Source organism: Diuraphis noxia, unplaced genomic scaffold (assembly GCF_037042655.1).
Source record: "Diuraphis noxia isolate RWA-SAM2 unplaced genomic scaffold, SU_Dnox_SAM2 contig0001, whole genome shotgun sequence".
NCBI lineage: Eukaryota > Metazoa > Arthropoda > Insecta > Hemiptera > Aphididae > Diuraphis > Diuraphis noxia.
Window position 1 is genome coordinate 83815472 of NW_028301711.1, and position 19512 is coordinate 83834983.

Below are 19512 nucleotides of genomic sequence, written 5' to 3' on the forward strand. Positions count from 1 at the left end.
CTTCCTTTAAAGTATAAAAATAATTTATCTTACTATTGTTGTATAATGTACCTTTAGGTTCATACGCTTAATCTCTAATTATTTGACTAAAAAGACCATGAACTAACCGGTTTCAATTTAGACTTTTAATAATAGATAGAAAACATAATTTAAATACCTTTGTTCTCAAAGACCATAAATTAATCGGTTTCAGATCGGACTCGTTTATTCTAGCAAGTGGAACCTAATTTAAAAACACAATCCAATGAGTTAAAACCCTTTATTTAATGCACATTTACACAAACAAACAAAATCAATACAATCGTCGTATGTTGTAGTACTTGGGTACCATGACTACCCTTTCTCTCTCGATCTTTTTGCCTTACATCTAATTTACAATTTAGCTGCCTCTGCACATTTAGCTTCACTGGCCTACATTACAAAATATGCTTACTTCTATTGATCACATATTACTACACTATATTGGTAGCCATTCATGCAACAATAGGTTAAATTAATTAAAAAAAATTGTATTTTAAAATGTCATTATGTATATATGAATTAGTTACCTATGATAATCTTGGTTCTAAATATTCAATAGTGCAACCACCCTAAAATAAGGCATTATTAAAACAATTATAATAATATTTTATAATATTATAATTAGGGAACAGATTTATATGCGTTTTTCATATTTTTTTGCTGTCCAAAAGATTGCTAAGTGAGATATAAATCTGTTTCCTAATTATTATAATATAATATACACACTTGTAAAACTTACATGAACTGATATGATTTTTGGTTCAAGTTTATGATACAAAGAATAATTTATTTGTTTGATTCTTTTTATTTTATTCACTCTCGTATCACCTTTGATTAATTTTAGACATTGTCATTATTTTATTATAAGTTCCAAGTTTGATTTTAACTTATTACCATTGGAACTTTTTGATGTTGTACCAGAAGTTTGATTAAAACATAATAATATATATGGAAATGGTAAAATATATTGAGGGTAGCGAATTTAAAAAAAAAAATAAACCAAACATGAACTTTTAAGTAAAAAATAATAGCAAATATTCCCGTATTTCCCACACATGTTTAAGAATAATCAAAAATAATTTTATTACATTATGCGGGGATACTACTAGATGGAATACTCATACCACCACAGTAAAATTTTTTTTTAATTTAACTTATTAATATTGTTGAAGGTATGTGATAGATGGTAACTCAATGGGTACATTACAAGTTAACATTTAAATACATAAAATATTAAAACAATCTATAGGACAATTAATAAAAAAATAGAAAAATAAAAATATAATAATTAAAAAGAAATGAAAAGAATAAAAATTAATAATGAGAAATCAAACACTTAACAGTGGTTCATTAGCAGCATGATTTGTGATAAAAACAGGAATATTTAACAATTAGCTAACTATGTGTGGCCAAAGTAGAAAAATTGAAATTAATACAAGAGAGATTAGGGGAGTCGATTTTACCTAACAGTAAACTAGAACGAAAAGTTATATTAGCTTATACTTTCCAATCAACCAACAAAAGATAATTATAGAGCTAAAAGGACTGAAAAATAAGTTGCCAGTGCTCAATTTTTCAATACATGCACACATAATACAAAAACTTACACTATACGCACTCCATGAGATAACCATGACCAATTACATAAAAATCCCTTAATACAGATGCATATTAAAACACAGTGTATTAACTCACAGTAAAATAATTTGATCGGAAACAATTCAAACCAAGTACAAACATGTTTAACATACCTAAGTATTTTTAATGATTTACAACTAAAAATATTCTGAATTAAAACATTTTAGTTTTATGTCAAAAACTAGACCCAAGTCATTAACGTGTTTCTACTCTTATATACTCTTTGACTATAATGTGGAGACAATGATATAATAGTCAAAAACTATCAGATAATATGATTGGTAAAACGACATAGAATTTTTGGATATTAAGTGAAAACCCAGGGTCGAAGTCCAATATACAACTGGACATTATTCATACTAATATAATCATCGTTCAAATTAACTTTTATGTACGGATTCAGGACATCCGCAAAAAACATAAATTTGCTTTCCTTTATATTATATAAATAATAAGAAAAGCACGGGATAGAATTGTCCCCTTGTGTGACGCTCGAACGCAAGTCAGTAACCCAAGATAATATCCCATGAATCAATTAATTACTTCCTATAAGATAAGTAAAAGCTGAAACATGTTAATAAAGGTTCCACAGAGCCAGTTAGATATAATACGTTTAGCAATACTTTATTAATATTATCAAAAGCTTTGGAAACATTCGAATAAATTGCATCAATCTGAGAATGATTAGAAAATGTGTCAAATACAAATTTAGTAAGCACCATAATGCATGATAGTGTTGAACGTCCGAGGCAGAAGCCATATTTATCACATAAGATATTGATAAATGGATGAGAGAAATACAAGACAAACTTTTAAAGGAATCAAAGACTTATGAAATTTAATAAATTTAAATAAACTTGTATTTTACTATATAAAGAAACTGTTGTAATTTCATAAATTTTAGTTTAAAATATAGAATTTAATTTAATTTTACAACGACCAGGAAATAAATCACTAAACCTATAGTTTTACATGTAAAACTAGAGTTAAGTGAAATCTGTAGAGGCGTCAGCCCTAACTGTATCACATCTATATTAAATTATAAAGTTTATAAATTATTAATGTTGAACAGAAAAGAACAAGTATTATTAAAAATTACATATATACATTTTGTACAACATCTTCTTATTTAATGCAATTTTAAATAATGATTTAACATTTATTACCAATATAATAATGATACAATTCAACTCAAGTTCATAGTATTGTCAAAATGTAGAAATAAAAATAAAATATATGACAATAGACTGATTAAACATATTTAATAAATTTGTATTTAACAGTGAAATGAAAATGCTTGGTACATTTATATGAAAATTACATCAGTCATCAATTTACTGTATGAACGCCAAAAAATAAAAAATAAAAATAAATCTTAATAACTTATAATACTCTTAAGTAAATACAATTTACCCTTTTTTTTTTAAATAATAGTAAATAGTAAATAAATAATAATTCAATTGAAAACGCCCAATTTTCGTTGTTGTGCCATTAATAATAAATCATAAAAAAGAATAATTAACAAAAAATAACGCAACTTAAGTCAAAGCTTAATTTGACAATTTACAAAAAACTTACAAAAAATGAATTAATAAAACTGTTGAAAATAAGCAAAAAATTAAATTAATAATACTGTAGAAAATAAAACTTTTAAATTAAAGAGGATAAATATTATTTCATGTTTATTTTATTACCTTCCGTTTTCAATGTTTCAATGCTTTAGCTGTTTAATCTTCTGATAATAATTGCTTATAAAGTTTGTCAATAATCGTTTCATGCGAATCTTTGATTTCAATAACATGTTCATCTTCATTATTGCTTGAGTGACATTGCTCATCATTATCAATGCATTTAACTTCATCTGGCACATTGTCATTTTCATGTTGAATTTCAAGATTGTTTTGTTCATCGTTATAGCAAACTTCAGCAACATTATTTTTATCTTCTTCATTCTGGTTATTATCTTCTTCATTCTGGTTATTATCTTCATCATCAAATTCTAAGTTCATAAAATCTGTACTCTCACCCTCTATGCTGTTAAGCATGTGTCGGACAGACTCATAACCCCCTGCCACAGCCTGTTGTGCCAATTGGCCAGTTGGAGCCATTCCTTTTCTACGTCTGCAAATGCTACAGTTACAATATCCACGACAAGGTGGACAAGCCCATTTCTTAAAAATACAAAATATTATTGAGTATTTTAAAATCATGACTTATATTACTTATAATTTACCGGGTTAACTAAAACATTTGCAACATTTTCGCCATATCTTCTCCCCAAACAAAATCCACAAAAATTTCCTCTCATGCCGCTACATCCTTTGTACCGACAATATGATTTCTGGTCTGTAGTTTTCTGTCTAAATACAAAATAATGAATTTATAGGAATATATTTCAACATAGTATGTCATTCGCATTTATTTTTAACTAAAAATTGAGATTAAAATAAAGGGCTGCAGATATTTTAAATAAGCAAAAAATTAATAAAATGGTAACAATTAGAGTAATTTAAATAACCATATACTATTCATATTTTTTTTTTTATTTTTTATTAGAAATAAACAATCTATACAGTATATGTACAATAAGCTTATGTGCTAAGAGCAGACATGACAAGATAAATTGATTAAGAAGCCGCCCATTGGCACAAAGAGCCAGTTTCTAAGTTTCTAAGTTTAAATTGGCTCATTATGCCATGTAGCAAAGATTGTAAATATTCTTTTATATAAAAATAAAAAATAAAAATTGTATTTTTTTATTTGATTAACAAAAAAAGTTTAAAAAGTTTTAAAAAGAGATCTGATTGGCTCATTTAGTTAGATAAATAAATTATCAACAGGTATACAACGTATAAGGTAGGTACGTTATCTTGGTTAAGTCATAACGACGTTTTGAACTTGAGTTGGGATATTATTTACTCTGCACGACCAAAACAAGATAATATTTTAAGTGTTTTTAGAATAAATTTGAACTATATTTTAAACTTTTAAGAACTGTAAAATCCACTATTTATTAACAATGCATTTGTCGTGAAACATTAAAACTCGTAATATTTTTTTTATTATTATTAGGAACCGTGAGTTACGTCACTGAAAAAAAGATAAACATACAAAATACAAATTTTATTAAAATAATTGCATTGTCTAAAATATAGTTTCTTCTTATACCGCTTTTATAAATTACCAGGAAAAAAAAAATTACATTGCATCAAAATTCAAAACCTCTTAATAACATATATTTAGTATATCGCAATAATTATTATTCAAAAAGTATTGTTTTTTAAAACATTTTTTTTTATATGGTTTCAAATAGTTGAAAAAACGTTTTTGCTAAAAACATTTATTTTAAATATTTTTCAAGTTTTTAAGGGTTTTTAATTACATCTTACAGTTTTAATTTCATATTTTTTCAAAAGTTTCGATACATTAAAAACAAATTTAGGATGAGTATCTTATGAGTTATGAACATTCAACGTTTAGATAAGCAAAGCAGTGGAATAGTATTCTGCTGATTAACCATATATGACTTCACTCAGTTCATCCAAACTTTATATGCATCAAACTTACACACTATTTTCATAAATTCAATTTTTATGTATTGAAAATCAAGAAACTTAGGAAAAATGTTCTGATTTGGAAAATTAATTTTATGTACTTCTTTATTTAAAATATCAATGATAAATAAAATATATTTTTTTAAATACTGTTTTTTTAATAACTAGTAACCTAAAAATTTTATTTATTTTTTCAAAAACATTTATACATCATGAAATAATAATGAGTGATCAATGATAAATTAATCATCTTATATACTTTAAATGATTCAACTTTTTTTAAAAATCCATTTACCTGCATTGGTGACAAGTTGTACCAGATTGACTATATACTTTTCCTGATGATGAGTATGAAATATTATCTATCATTTCTTGAGTCACTTGGGAAACAGCTAAACGAGGTGTATATGCTTTACGCTTTCTTTTTGATCCAGGCTATATACATAATATGATTCAATATAAGATAAATACAGATAAAAAAAAAAAAAAAATACTTAATAATTGATACATACTGCAGATGACTCATAATCAGATTCATATTCTTCATCACCATCATGAATAAAATCACTATCAACAAGTGAGCTATAGTACAACTCATCTGATTTTTGATATTCGCTTGATTTAAACCAACGAAATTTGATTTTTAATGATCCATGTTTGAGTTTTTTTTTGTCATTTTCATCATCACTTTGTTCATTATAATTTGTTGATTGTCTATACATCACACACACACACACACACACACATATATATATATATATATTTACTACATTATTATAAGTAAATTAAGTAACAAAACATGAATATACATAAAAATAGTGATTATTAATTGCTATAATTGAGTTTTTAACATCTTAATTTTATTTGTTTGTTAAATTATATTATTCAAAACGAGCCAAACAAATAATTTATCAAAGAATCAGGTACAAGTATACTTTAAAAAAATTTATCTATTTGATTAATAATGTAAAATGTGTCTGAAAATATATAAAACAACAAATATTATGATATAAGTAATTTTTGAGATCACATATCTTAACTCATATCAAGGCATCAAAACACATTTCTGTACTCAAAGAAAAAAATTTCAAACTATTTTAATTCCTAAAATTGAAAAATAATTGGACATGAGTCTTGATGAAATCAATCTATATACTCAATTCTGTTACTTCGACTACTTTAGTACTATCCAGATAGTTCCATATTTTAATACATAATACACATCATGAATTGCCATTTATCTCTTAGATGATGATTCAAAATGGAGGCAATTAATATTTTAGTTGATGTGTGGAAGATGATTTTATGGTCAGATAAAAATGTGATGCCAATTTCCAATGATAAAATTATTGTACCTACAGCTCATCATGACATTGGCAATTATAATTTGTCAAATATTGAAGATGGTGATTTGGAAGATTTTATTAAAATTAAAACATTTATTTCTTTATAAGAACAAAATGAAAGTGTTGAAGCGGTACCAACTTGTTTGTTGTTACAAAGGTATGATAATACTCAACATTCCACAAGTTTTAAACATTACAAGCAGAATTTGAAGTTAATTAAACCAAAGCTATTTAGATTAAGACAATTAATCCTATGTGTTTCTGTAAGTCAATAAGTACCAACAGAATATTTTAAGATGATTAATAATTTAAGACATCAGTTTTAACTTCTGTTATTAATGTTATTTAATTATAATTTAGACAATAATCATAATTTTATTTACTTGATAAATTACTATTGAGTTATTACATAGGTACATTGATGAAGTTTTCGAGTATCAAAAAAAAAAAAAAAAAAAAAAAAAAAAAATAGAAAACTTAAAAATATATATAGGAAATTCAAATTTAAAAGCATTATTAGTGTTTTTGATAAAAGCGATCGATAATTAAATATTAAATTGTTTAATATTATTTGATTGAAGACTAAAAATTAAAAACAATTGTAAAGCCCATGTAGCTTTATATTGTATGCTATTGAAGAAAACTATAATGATTTTTATTCCTATTGGATTTAATTTGTATTTTGTACCTATTGGTCATAGATAAGATAGGACATAACGGTCTTATAAGCGGTAATTAAAGGGTAAAATTAATGCCAGACAAGTACATAACTATATCGAGTGTCGAGTATCAAAAATAATAATAATAATAATCTATCTACTAAAGCCTCAAATGTCTTCCCTTATGAGAACACTGCTTCAATTTTTTTCAAGGTTTAAGTTTAATTCACCAGATTTACGTATGTCACTTGTAAGTGACATACTAGAAAATATTATGATTATATGATAAAATTAAATAATAACTATATTTTAGTTTTTAATGTTTTACTTTTTTATTAAAGTTAAAAATTATAAGTGTAAGTAATTATTAAATTACCTACCTACGTATTATATTGTTAAAACTTAAAAGTGTTAAGTATGTATTAATTTTGTAACAACTACATTAGTTAAGAATTAAAAATAGTCACCTAGATACTAGATCATCGTTTTATTTTATTTCACCATGTTTGATAACAGTAATGGTTCTAACCTTCTTAATCAAAAATAACTATAACAAAATTATGTAAATAGCAAATCCTTTCTTCAGTAGAAAAAATGATGGAGTAAGTGATAACTAATAACATATTAGTACCTATATTACTAAGCAATAAAAATATTAATTTAATGTTTTAATATTTACTATGAATTAAATTTTTTTCATTATATTGACTTTTAAAATAAAATTAGATTACAACCTATTTCAAATTTGCATTCAAAATCTAACTTTAGATAAACAATATCGGTTTTTTTTTACACCGGAAGTAACCTTAATTAATCTGTATAAATTTATAATTAGAGTTAGGATGTTGATGACCTAAAAAAAAAACACAAAAACGACATAAAAAGTGCAAAAATTCCGTAAAAACTTCAAAAAATGACCTTAAAAATTATCTAAAAAACTAATTAAGTACCTAAGTGAAAAACGAATTTATAAATTATAATTTTTATTAGGGATATGGGTGGAATAGTAATTTAAAATATGAATTATAAGTAAATTAAGCATTTAAATAATTTATAAATAAATTTCAATATTAAAAATAAACATTTGCCTTAAAATCTATAATTAGAGAAAAATGCATTTTATACCTAGAATCAAAGGAACAAAAATGCAAGTCATCAACATCCTAACCATGTTTATAATACATAGTAACTCCCATAACAGCTGTATTGTCTTTCAAAACCCAAAGCCTATAAAAATGATTTCAGTACAAGCCTTGGTTAAAATCTATGCTATAATAATAATAAATTACTGATAATGGTAGGTACTTAAGGATATTACTTTAAAAGCAGTACTTGATTTTAAACATAGTATATATAGGTACATAATTATAATAATGTGCCAGATCTGTTATGAATGGATATAAACAGGATTTCTTACTACTGATAAATATTTGAAAAATACTTATATATTTAATATTTATATGTTCAAACTTTAAAATACACCATACAGGTATTACAAACAATTCAGAGTAATAATTTTTTTCATGTTTAACAAGGTACATATTAACATAAGTAAATAAATAATTTCATACCTTTTTTCTTGAATAATACGCGATGAACGTCTTACAAATTTGACACGATTAGATGTTTCTTCACTTGTTTCAGAATTGAATTTGCTCTTTTTACTTTTAGCGCGTCGTTTGGCAGTTATGTTAGAAGATTTCAACTCATTAGCTGACTGTTGTAAGACGTCTAATGGATCAGCTAACTGTGGGAAAAAATCTATTTAAGTCTAATATTGTAAGTAAATAGTTGATAAGTGTTTGACCGATAGTTCTGATAAACGCACCTGAAGTTCTATTTCCGCTATGTTCTTGAGTCTCTGACGTTCATATTCGCTTAACTTTTCGATTTCCTTTTCAGACTTTTTTACTGTTGCGAAAAACATGTCGACGGCGAAAAACGATTTTAGAATATTATATTATTTGTTGCCGAACTCGTTGGTGTAGTGAAGAAACTGTACGAAGACACGACGTACCTGATACACTCTAACTATTAAGTTATGGTTGGTTAGTATCAACGTACTTTTGATTCCAGTAGTTTTCGATCAAAACCATGTGCTTTTATTTGGCCGAATCGTCTATATCAACTACGTTGGGTACTTACCGAACAAAAATAATATGTGGCGCGATGGTGGGTATGGCTACGCTGTGCGACGACAAAACTAAACGACACAGACGAAAAATGAAAAAAAAAACACTAAAGTTTAAAGTTAATATCAATGAACGACATATTAACCTCTAGACGGGTGGTTGACGAGAAATATACAGTTGGATTGTGTCTTGCGTCTGGCTGATTAGGTTAAGCGTCTGGGGCGACCGATGGCAGTGATTCGGCGGTTATGTTTTTTTGGCGCCAAATGCGCTCGGGAGATAATGGCCCGGCGGCCGCTGTAACCCCACTAACCCGCTCACCCATCGACCACAAACATGATAAGATAAATAAAGACGCTCCCGCCTCCAGACCGCGAAATTTTAAATAATATGTTACGTCTGATCATTTAACCAAAGATCTGCGCATGCGTGTGGACATACTTATTTTTCAAGTCTGGTACCAGTGGTACCTACTATTTACTGTTCTTCCGGAGTGTGATAAGAAATGTGATCGTGGGTCTGATGACTCTGATATTCTGATATCATAATTATTATTTATTATTACGTGTACTATGTATTACGTGATAAACTGCTAAAAGCTATTGAAATAATTAATTATTTTACATTCAATTATTAAGTATTTAAGTTGTTCAAGTGACAAGTTGTTGTATGGACTAGGACCGTTGTAGACAAATTGTTAATGGTTAAGACGTAGGAAAATTCGGCCGTAAAAACATGCTTTCGTACTTCCCATTTTCCTCAGCCTGTCAGCCTTCATTAGTCATAGAATCATGATTTTTTCACTGAAATAAAAGTTAGTCGTTTTTCTATATTTAATGTTCGGTGAAATAACCTGAGTAACGTTTTGAAAACTATGTTCAATTGAAACTTAAGAGAAAAAGTGATAGTAAAAACTGTGTCAATAAGAATTTAGATTTCAATATTGAATTGGAGATGAAAGAAAAAAAGTCCAAAGTTACTTCGATATTAAATTTTTCTAAAAGTTGTTCTTCGGTTTCTCAAAGTATAATTAGCCTTATGCTTTTTTGTTAAAAAAATTGGTTTATATTATAAAACAAGAGTATTAAATTTACCTACCTAAATATGTTTATTAATTATATAATTTTAATATAATTTATAACTAATAAATAGCCAGATTGGTGTGTACTTTCGAGATTATAATCATGTTAATTTATAAACACCGAATTGAAAAAAATATATTTTTGTCATTGAAATATAAATTCTACTAAAAATAAAAAAAATTGGTATTCAAAAGATATTTGGAATACTTTTTGGGAAATATTCCAAATACTTGAGAATATTACTATCATAAACCGTTTGAATTGTATAGCACACAAAAATAATTCCTGCTATGGACAATTCTTTATTTTTTTAAAAGGTAACAAATAAAAAACCAAAATTAATTTTGCAAACTGGCTTCTATTAAATAAAATGAAAAAAGTATTTCACAAGTATTTAGAATATTTTAAATACAAGCAAAGTATTTGAATTTGTTCTTATATAATATATTTTAAATACTCTCTGGATGGATGTATTTGTATCTATTTTTAAATACAATTTTAAAAGTATCTCTTACAAGACTGGTGTATGAAGATGTATGTATTTTTATATTACTTCAATAAAAAACAATGTTACTTATTAGCAATGTACAAAAAATATAATAATGAATTACTAAATGCTTAGGTATTAGGTGTAATATGTATATTTATACAAATATATTATGATGCATTAACATAAGTTTACATACACGAGACACTTAGAACCAATAAAACATTAATTATAATTACATAAACTAACATATCTATAATCTAAATAATATAAATAAAATATAAAAACAAAACAATTAATAAAATATTTATTTTTTTTATTGTGATCTATGGGACAAATACATACATATTATCAGAATGTACGTGTATAAATACATAATATTATTATGTATTTTAATAATTTATTTCACATAATAATTTTGTTCAGACAATAAAAATGATGTTAGAATTAGAATACCACAAGCAAAAATCTTTTTAATTTATGTTTCTGTTAAGATATATTATAATAAGCAGTGTTTAGTCGACCATCAAGAGGTACTACCAGTTGCATGCACACTTTGTATGGTTAGTGGTCACCTAGAAAAAGACCAACTAGCTTCACTTTCCCACCGAAAAAAATACTGATGTTGAAAATCAAATAATTTTTTCAGGAACTTGCCTTGTTGTACAGGCGTACAGCAATCTGCTACACAGACACAAAAAAAATTAAAATAAAAAGCACTATTCGTGTAAAACCGATACATTCAACGCTTCACTCAAATTTTAAAATATAAATTATTCATTTCAATCTTTCATATTATTTATAAAAAATAGTAAAATAATAATTTCCTAAAGTACATTCCTGCTAGAATGCTTAGGTATAATTAGAGCACGGATAATCTGTCTAGGATATATTATAGATTATTATTATTTATTATTAATTCTTATTAAAATATTAAACTTTTCGGTGGAAATTTTTTTTTTGAATTTTCGGTTTCAATTTTCAAATTTTGTAAAAAATATGCATTAACTTTTAAATATGCAAAGATATTCAAAACCAAATTTCACTATTAAATTTAAACTATTATGATTCCTGAAGATAACTGACAAAAATCCAAAAAAGTTAAATGGAAAAAAAGCGGGTAAGTCGTGGATGTCGCTCTGCTGTACAGTACTTTACAAGTGGATAACTGTAAATGGACGGAATTTAACTTGAATCCAATGATATTATATCATTGTATAAGAAAAACGATTCTGAGCGGAGACGGTTTATCTGTCTAGAATATATTATACAGTGGCGCACAGCCATGTCTTAAAACCCCTTCTACGTTTTTCATCAACCCACCCACCCACTCAAAATAATAAAGCATAAAAGTATAAAGTAAAATTTAAAATGGTATGGCGGTTTTTTCTGTTATCAACTAACATCAGTTATCTTAGGCTTTTCCCTAACTATTATGATTTGTGGACTGTGGAGCTTGCCAACTGCATTTGTTATGAATTGAATTAAAAATACCTCATTCTCCACACTTCCATATTGTATATATTTATCAGCTATAAATTTAATACTAAATATTTTTCTAAGTTCCAAAAACACAAACTGCTTCAAAAAGTGACTAAACAATTATGAGAAGTGCCGTTTTCAACTAATATAATTTATTTTTAATGTCTTAACTATAAATGCATACATTTTAAAATTAAAAACAAATACCACATTGATTCAATCTAAATTTACAAAAAACAGCAGATTGCCAGATTATAATTAATAATTGTAAATTACAATTTTTTATAGTATGTATTACTATATAGTAATTATTATATTATGTATAGTAATTGTATTACTCTTTGTTTGTATAAATGTAATATAATAAAACATAAAAAAAAAAAATACCATAGACAAAATAGATATAAATAAATATAGTATATAATATAATAAATTATCAAAATCAAATTAAATAGTTAATAGCTTAAGCAATCCTGGATTCTTTGAAGAAAATATATGTAAAATATTATCATAATCTATATAAATGTCATTTTCACAAGAGATTTTCATCAAATTTTCCAATCGTTCTCCAGCCATGGTTGAGCGCAGTCTGTTTTTTATTATTTTAAGCTTAGAAAAACTACGTTCAGTAGTTGCACTACCAACTGGTAAAGTTAAAGCAATTTTTACCATTATATATAAGTTTGGAAATACATCTTGAAGTTTATTTTTCCAAAATATGCTGAAAATAATATAAGAGCAAATAATAGATTAGAAATATAATGATAACATTGGAAAATAAGCTTTGGTTGGTATCTAGATATATAACTATTTTCTGTTTTTATTTAATCTTCAAGATAATGGGACACAATACCCCACTAAACATGTTCCTTCAATCCTACCAAATAATAAAAAAAGTTTTTTTAATATTTATAGAAAATCTTATATAATTCATAAAATATACCATTTACCTACCTATGATCTTAAAATTAATTTAATTCAAAATTATTGAACAGTTATATTACTTGAAAATATTTTCTAGGCTGGCATGGTTCATTGATTCATTTTGAGTACTTCCATGGACATACCTTTCTTCTTCTTCACTAGATATATTACTATTTTCTGAATCTGACTGAAAATACCTTCTAGTTCAGTTTCAATAGGACTAATATGAGTATTATTTTTACTGGAACTGGCAATATATTTCATTTTGTTTTCTATAAAACAAATATAAAAGTAAATACCTGCATAAATAAATTATTAATTAATTTAAATTTAAAAATAATAAAATACCTTCTAGTTCAATTTCAATAGGACTAATATGAGTAATATTTTTACTGGAACTGGCAATATATTTCATTTTGTTTTCTATAAAACAAATATAAAAGTAAATACCTACATAAATAAATTATTAATTAATTTAAATTTAAAAATAATAAAATACCTTCTAGTTCAGTTTAAATAGGACTAATATGAGTATTATTTTGATTGGAACTGGAACTACAGACATCAAAAAACCGAGAAATACTATTGTTCAAACTTAATTTTCTTGTCTTACACGAATTAATATGTCGTGTCCAATTTGTTTTATTGAGTCCTTCTCGTCGTTTACCACACATACAAACTTTTTCTAAACTCATAGTTTTTAATTATTTATGAAATTTAATCAAATATTAAATAAAAAAAAAATTTAATTTAAACACAACACTGTTGAATGACGTAAATAGGTACAATAAAATATGAAATAATATAATTACAATGTATAGGTATAGGTATAACGTTTGTAACAAAAAATAAAATGATTTTTGCGCGACAACTATTGTACACGCATCGAGAAGTACACTGTTGTTTGTACTCTGTACAATTGTACAAAACTGCTAATAAGTAATAACTAATAGTAATGAGTAATGCCCAACAACCAACCCAATAAACAAAAAAGAAAAACACAATTCACAAATATTATTTTAGTAGGCTGTATTGCTATAGTCGTGTAAGAGCCGATTATGATTTAGTACGATCTACGGGCCTACGGGATTTACGTTTATAAATAAATATCTACATTTTAATCTCTTGTAGAAATTGGACTAATTGGAGTCTCGTTGGGAATCAGATAAGATATTAGATAATATCAAATATTACCACAGAACAATAGATATTAATTATATTAATAGATATTACTATACTGTCTATTTTTTTTTTTTTTTATAGTGTGACGCGGGCCCGCGTAATAGCCGTTTGAATTCAAACGGCCTTTGCGCGGCAAACCGCGCAATTACTTCTCTTTTCAACCGCCAATCGACGACGGACGACACCGCACGCGATAAGCGCGCCTGGAACGGTCGATCCGCCGAGACTCCGAACCGGTCGACACTTCGACAGTAGAGTGAGACGAGTGAGTTCTCTGACCGACACCGAACGACACACGCTCCTCACCACCCCGCTATTTTGATTTTCGTGTTGATCATTTTCTGGCGGTTGTATTTTCAACCACCACAATAAAAAAATCATTATACCGCGAACTGTTTGTGTTTTTCTTTTCACCACCTCCTACACTAGTGACACCACTGACTCACGCGGTATTCGTCCAGGAGTCAGGACCGCCACAAGTGTCTATACTTCACTGGCTATATTGTACTCGTATATTCGTATACCTATTATCTATACTAATAATGTACTACACAGTCTACACAGTACACACTATTATACTATATAAATAATAATTCATGTATAAAATAAATATTATTTTGTGCATTATACGTTATATTATTATTATACTTAAATACTTAATATAATATGCAATGTATTGACGTATTGGCGTATTGTAGTTAATATTATTAATTATTGTATTACGAATATTATGCCATGTGTTTTGTGTCCATGTATGATTTAACGATTTAAGATTTCATGACCAAGTATCACATTTTCATACACCCACCCCCAATGTTAAGTCTTGCAGTCGCAAGACATGAATATATGGTAGGGCGCCACTGATATTATAGATTAACAAAAATTTATTTTTCAAATGCTATTGTAAAAATATTTTAAGAGCCTTAAATTAAATTTTCAAATCTTAGATATAAAAGGAAATTTTTTATGAATTTCTAGCATAAAATAATTTGAACATTGCCGTAAATTTTACGTAATTAGTCAAAATTTGAACTTTAAATGCTTATAAACAAAATTTGTGACCATATATTTCTTTTACTTTTCAACTGCTATTGTAAAATTAATATGTTAGGAGCCTTGTATTAAATTTTCAAATCTTAAATATAATAGGAACATTTTTTATGAATTTCTAGCATAAAATAATTTACGAATTTTCGTGATTTTTGCATATGTTGTCAAAATTCAAAATTTGAATACATAAATAAAAAAGCGGGTAAGTCGTGGATGTCGCTCTGCTGTACAGTAGGTTACTGTAATGGATTGGATTAAATTTGAATGCAATGATAGGTATCATTGTATACGAAAAACGATTCTGAACGGAGATCATTTGTCAGTCTAGGATATATTATATTTAAATATTGTCATATATTCTATTTTGAAACAAATATTTTATTTTTCAATTAAGACGCATTTTGCATACAGGGCCGCAGCTAAGGGGGGGGGGCTAGGGGGGTCTTTTGCCCCGGGCGGCAAATTTTTAGGGGCGGCAAAATATAAAAACATTTTTTTTTCTAACACTTTGAAATGCTACGATAATTATACGCGCGTACCGCCGACTTATTTATACCACAATAACGACGGTCGACGTCGGGTATCCGCAAGCCGCAATTTTTGATATGGCAAAATAACAATACAATTAATATTTGTCACTGTAATTCATTTATTCTGTAGTATAGGTAATCAGTGGTGTAGTGGAGGGTACACGGGGGTACACGGCGTGTACCCACCTCCTAATTTTATAATTATGCGTGTACCTTTAACGAAAATCGTAGTACGCGGGTACACGAAACATAAATAAGATGAATTAACGTTACCCATCAAATAATATATATATTTATTAAATTTTGATATTTAATAAGTAAAAAAAGATAAGCGTAATTTGTTTATTTCACGGACTAAGAAAAGATCATAAAAGTCCATGGTTTACTTGTACCACGGCTATGGTAGTACACTAGTACTATCTTAAATCGTGTTGTACAGGGTCTTTTGTACACAAATCTATTTTTAAACCATTTGGTAACGTTTACAATATTGTTGTTTTGTCCAATTATCAGTTATTGTTCCAAGTATTCATTACAATTCTATATAAACGTTTTGTCCCTAGTACTTTTTCACATTAGTATTATTATGGTAAGTTATGTTATTTTATAACTGTTACCACTTTATTAGCAAAGATAATATTAAACAGTATACACGTACATTTATATAAAATATAATATTATCTTGCACGTTATACATCGAATTTTTGTATAGTCGTGTCTCGTTTTCTTGTGTTCTTGTTTACTTAATATGGAGAAATTTCTCACAAAAACGACCAAGGTAAGACAATTTTTATTATTTATTGGTAGCATCATGTTTTTTTACGTAGGTAAGTCGCTAGTATCTACTGGACATAGTCTAATTTAAAAATGTCGAGGCTTTAAAAATATAATTGGATAAATATGATAGATGTAGTTATCATGTATATTATATTTACAAATTTTTTTTTCAAATTTAATAATACAGTTTCTTATGTTTAGACTAAAGTTAGTCAAACGATCCAAAATATAAACTATGGCAATTACTTTAACTATTTAAAATGTATTTAAAATATTTCATAATATGTTAATAATTTATATTTTGTGTTAAATTATACAATTTTTAATTTTATCAAGTATTTTATTTTTAAACATTATTTATGGATCATGAGTTTAATTATCAATCATTCTGTAGTAGGTATTATTGTATATTATATTATAGACAACTGATAAATAGATAAAATAGTGGATACTTGTTCAATATGCTATCTACCCTGAGTATTTTGTCTACCATAATTTTATGTTGGTCGATGGCTTAATATGCTATTTATAAATGAAAATTGTGGTTTTGTTTACCAAATATGTTATAATCACTAGTAGAAAACATGAACGAGTACTAATTAGGGGGGTGTGGGGGGGCGTAGCCCCCCACGTTTTATTTTACAATGTTTCAGGCGTGTACCCATAAAAATTTTTAGGACTACATCACTGTAGGTAATAATATAATGTTATCGGTAGTTTTGCAGCTATCGTCGTATTCTGGGAAAAATTCAAAACTATTAATATTCTGTAGTACATTAATGTTATCTTTGATCGTGCGGTTGTTTGTGAACATAGATCTATGTTCATGAGTTTTGATTATCATTATTATTTTGCCATTGCACACTGCCATTTGTTAGAAAGTAATCAGCAAAATGTTCTCTTATTTCTTGCGTTTGAAGTGGTGGTCTACGAGCGACATTTCGTAAGGGTAATTAAACTAATAAAAAAGTCGTAGTATTTCCAGACTCCCTCCAATCACCGCGTATCATGTGGCCTTCCTCTTCTCTATCAAAAGATCCCCGAGGGGGGGTGTAGATATTTCTTGACGACTTACTATGTCTTAAAAAATTATGTAAGTAAACCACTGCCATAACCACAATTTGTGTTTTTTAGGTTCCAATAACATAGGTTTTCTTAAAACACGAAATACGGCAGATGAGATACCAAATGCGTTCTCAACAGTTCGTCGTGCACGACTCAAACGGTAATTAAATACTCTTTCTTTTGTACCTTTATCACGGGTCTCAGAATACGGTTTTGTTAGGGCAAAAGCCTCATCTGCAAGAATAACGAATGGTATAGGTATCTACATTTTTCCCTGGCAAAGGTACTGGTGGGGGCAAGTTTAATTTCTACCTTTCTATTTTTTTTTTTTGTAATTCAGTATTTTTGAACACTTCTCCATCTGAAATACGTCCTTGACACCCAATATCGACAAAGATAAAATTGTAGTCTGCATCGACTAATGCAAACAATCAGTGGCGCCCACAGGTTTTCCACGAACCAGTGCACTTATAATTTATAGGGCCCATAAATTTATTTTGGTCTACGCCTATATTCATTTGATTGAAATAATTTTTTTCCAAATGCATTTTAAAATGCGTGTTTGCCTTAAATAAGCTTAAAAATTTTGCAAATTCCTTGTCAACATTTTTAGATTCTGAACGAAGTGATTTTAAATTGATTTTACAACGATGTGTGTGTTTTTTTTTTTTTTTGTGTGTCTGTGTACAGCATAACTAGTCGAAATAATGCTTCGATTTCAAACTTTGGGGGTGGTTTCCGATGTAAAATTGAAGATCCTTGGTGCGTTATAGAGGTCAAAAGTAAACGTTTTCCAACAGTTTTCAAAAAATCGAGAAAAACAAAAAAAAATGACAGAAAAACGGGAATTTTATGTAAAATCAGTTTTCGACCACATCGATTTTTTTATATAGTTCTAATTCAAAAACTAATCACTGCAAATACTTGATATTTTCACCAAATGTTTAAGTTAGTGATACAGTTTAATTTTCAAAAATTTTTGACTTTTTTTGAGTTATTTATAGACCACTGAAATTTTCAATTTTTTTTAGAATTTTTTTTTTAAGTGTCGGTAAAAAAGTTTTGGACGACCAAAAAAACTTGAAAATTTAATACAAGGTTCCTTATGAGTTGTTCTTATTGTAGCTAAAAAAAATTAGAAATCGTAAGTCACAATTTTTTTTCATAAGCGTTTATAGTTTAAAATTTTACGAAATCTGTCGAAAACGCGAAAATTTGCAAGTAATTTTGAAGTTGAAAAATCATAACATTTTTTGCGTTTATAACTAAGGATTAAAAATACAACACTAAGTTCTCCATAAGTTTTGCTTCAAGTAGCTATAGAGAAAACTCGAAGCATTATTATAGGAAAAATTTTAAGTGCGTTTGAATTTTAAATTTTTACGAAATAGCGTAACGATAACGATTTATCCTGAAACGATTTTAAATATTTGTTATTATTCAAAAAGTATAAGTCCTAGGTACTTGAAAATTTTACCAGTTATTAAGATTAGAATTTTCTTTACATGATTTAATTTTCAAAATATTTTGACTTTTTTGAGATATTTATAGACCACTGAAATTTTCAATTTTTCTGAAAATTA

General features: G+C 27.1%; 1 protein-coding gene and 1 long non-coding RNA gene across 6 annotated transcripts; both read right to left on the minus strand.

Annotated features, from left to right (window-relative positions):
• Positions 1-245: 245 nt before the first annotated feature.
• On the minus strand, positions 246-9623 carry LOC107167482 (uncharacterized). Of its 3 annotated transcripts, XM_015516538.2 has the most exons (8): positions 9496-9623; positions 9364-9421; positions 9047-9249; positions 8790-8965; positions 5726-5927; positions 5509-5648; positions 3893-4019; positions 246-3830 (listed from the first exon to the last, which is right to left on the minus strand). In XM_015516538.2, the coding sequence occupies exons 3-8, from the start codon at positions 9143-9145 to the stop codon at positions 3387-3389; spliced, it is 1188 nt and encodes a 395-aa protein (XP_015372024.1). In that variant the 5' UTR covers positions 9146-9249; positions 9364-9421; positions 9496-9623; the 3' UTR covers positions 246-3386. The 3 variants fall into 3 exon arrangements, with proteins under 3 accessions (XP_015372024.1, XP_015372023.1, XP_015372022.1); XM_015516537.2 differs by having other exon boundaries at positions 9047-9421; XM_015516536.2 differs by having other exon boundaries at positions 9364-9576.
• A 1416-nt stretch (positions 9624-11039) lies between these two features.
• LOC149062146 (uncharacterized) lies at positions 11040-15503 on the minus strand. Of its 3 annotated transcripts, none has more exons than XR_016189893.1 (3): positions 13825-15503; positions 13674-13748; positions 11040-13597 (listed from the first exon to the last, which is right to left on the minus strand). It is a non-coding gene; the product is annotated as an uncharacterized LOC149062146 (long non-coding RNA). The 3 variants fall into 3 exon arrangements; XR_016189894.1 differs by having other exon boundaries at positions 11040-13122; positions 13406-13597; positions 13674-15503; XR_016189892.1 differs by having other exon boundaries at positions 13674-15503.
• Positions 15504-19512: the final 4009 nt, after the last annotated feature.

What these genes read in the sequence shown, in the direction of transcription:
- LOC107167482 (XM_015516538.2), bottom strand. Translation starts at nt 9,145, where the DNA reads ATGTTTTTCGCAACAGTAAAAAAGTCTGAAAAGGAAATCGAAAAGTTA. An exon ending in CTGATTATGAGTCATCTGCA is followed by an intron (nt 5,649 to 5,725) that starts GTATGTATCAAT and finishes TTATGTATATAG; the next exon opens with CCTGGATCAAAAAGAAAGCG. An exon ending in CAAATGTTTTAGTTAACCCG is followed by an intron (nt 3,831 to 3,892) that starts GTAAATTATAAG and finishes TGTATTTTTAAG; the next exon opens with AAATGGGCTTGTCCACCTTG.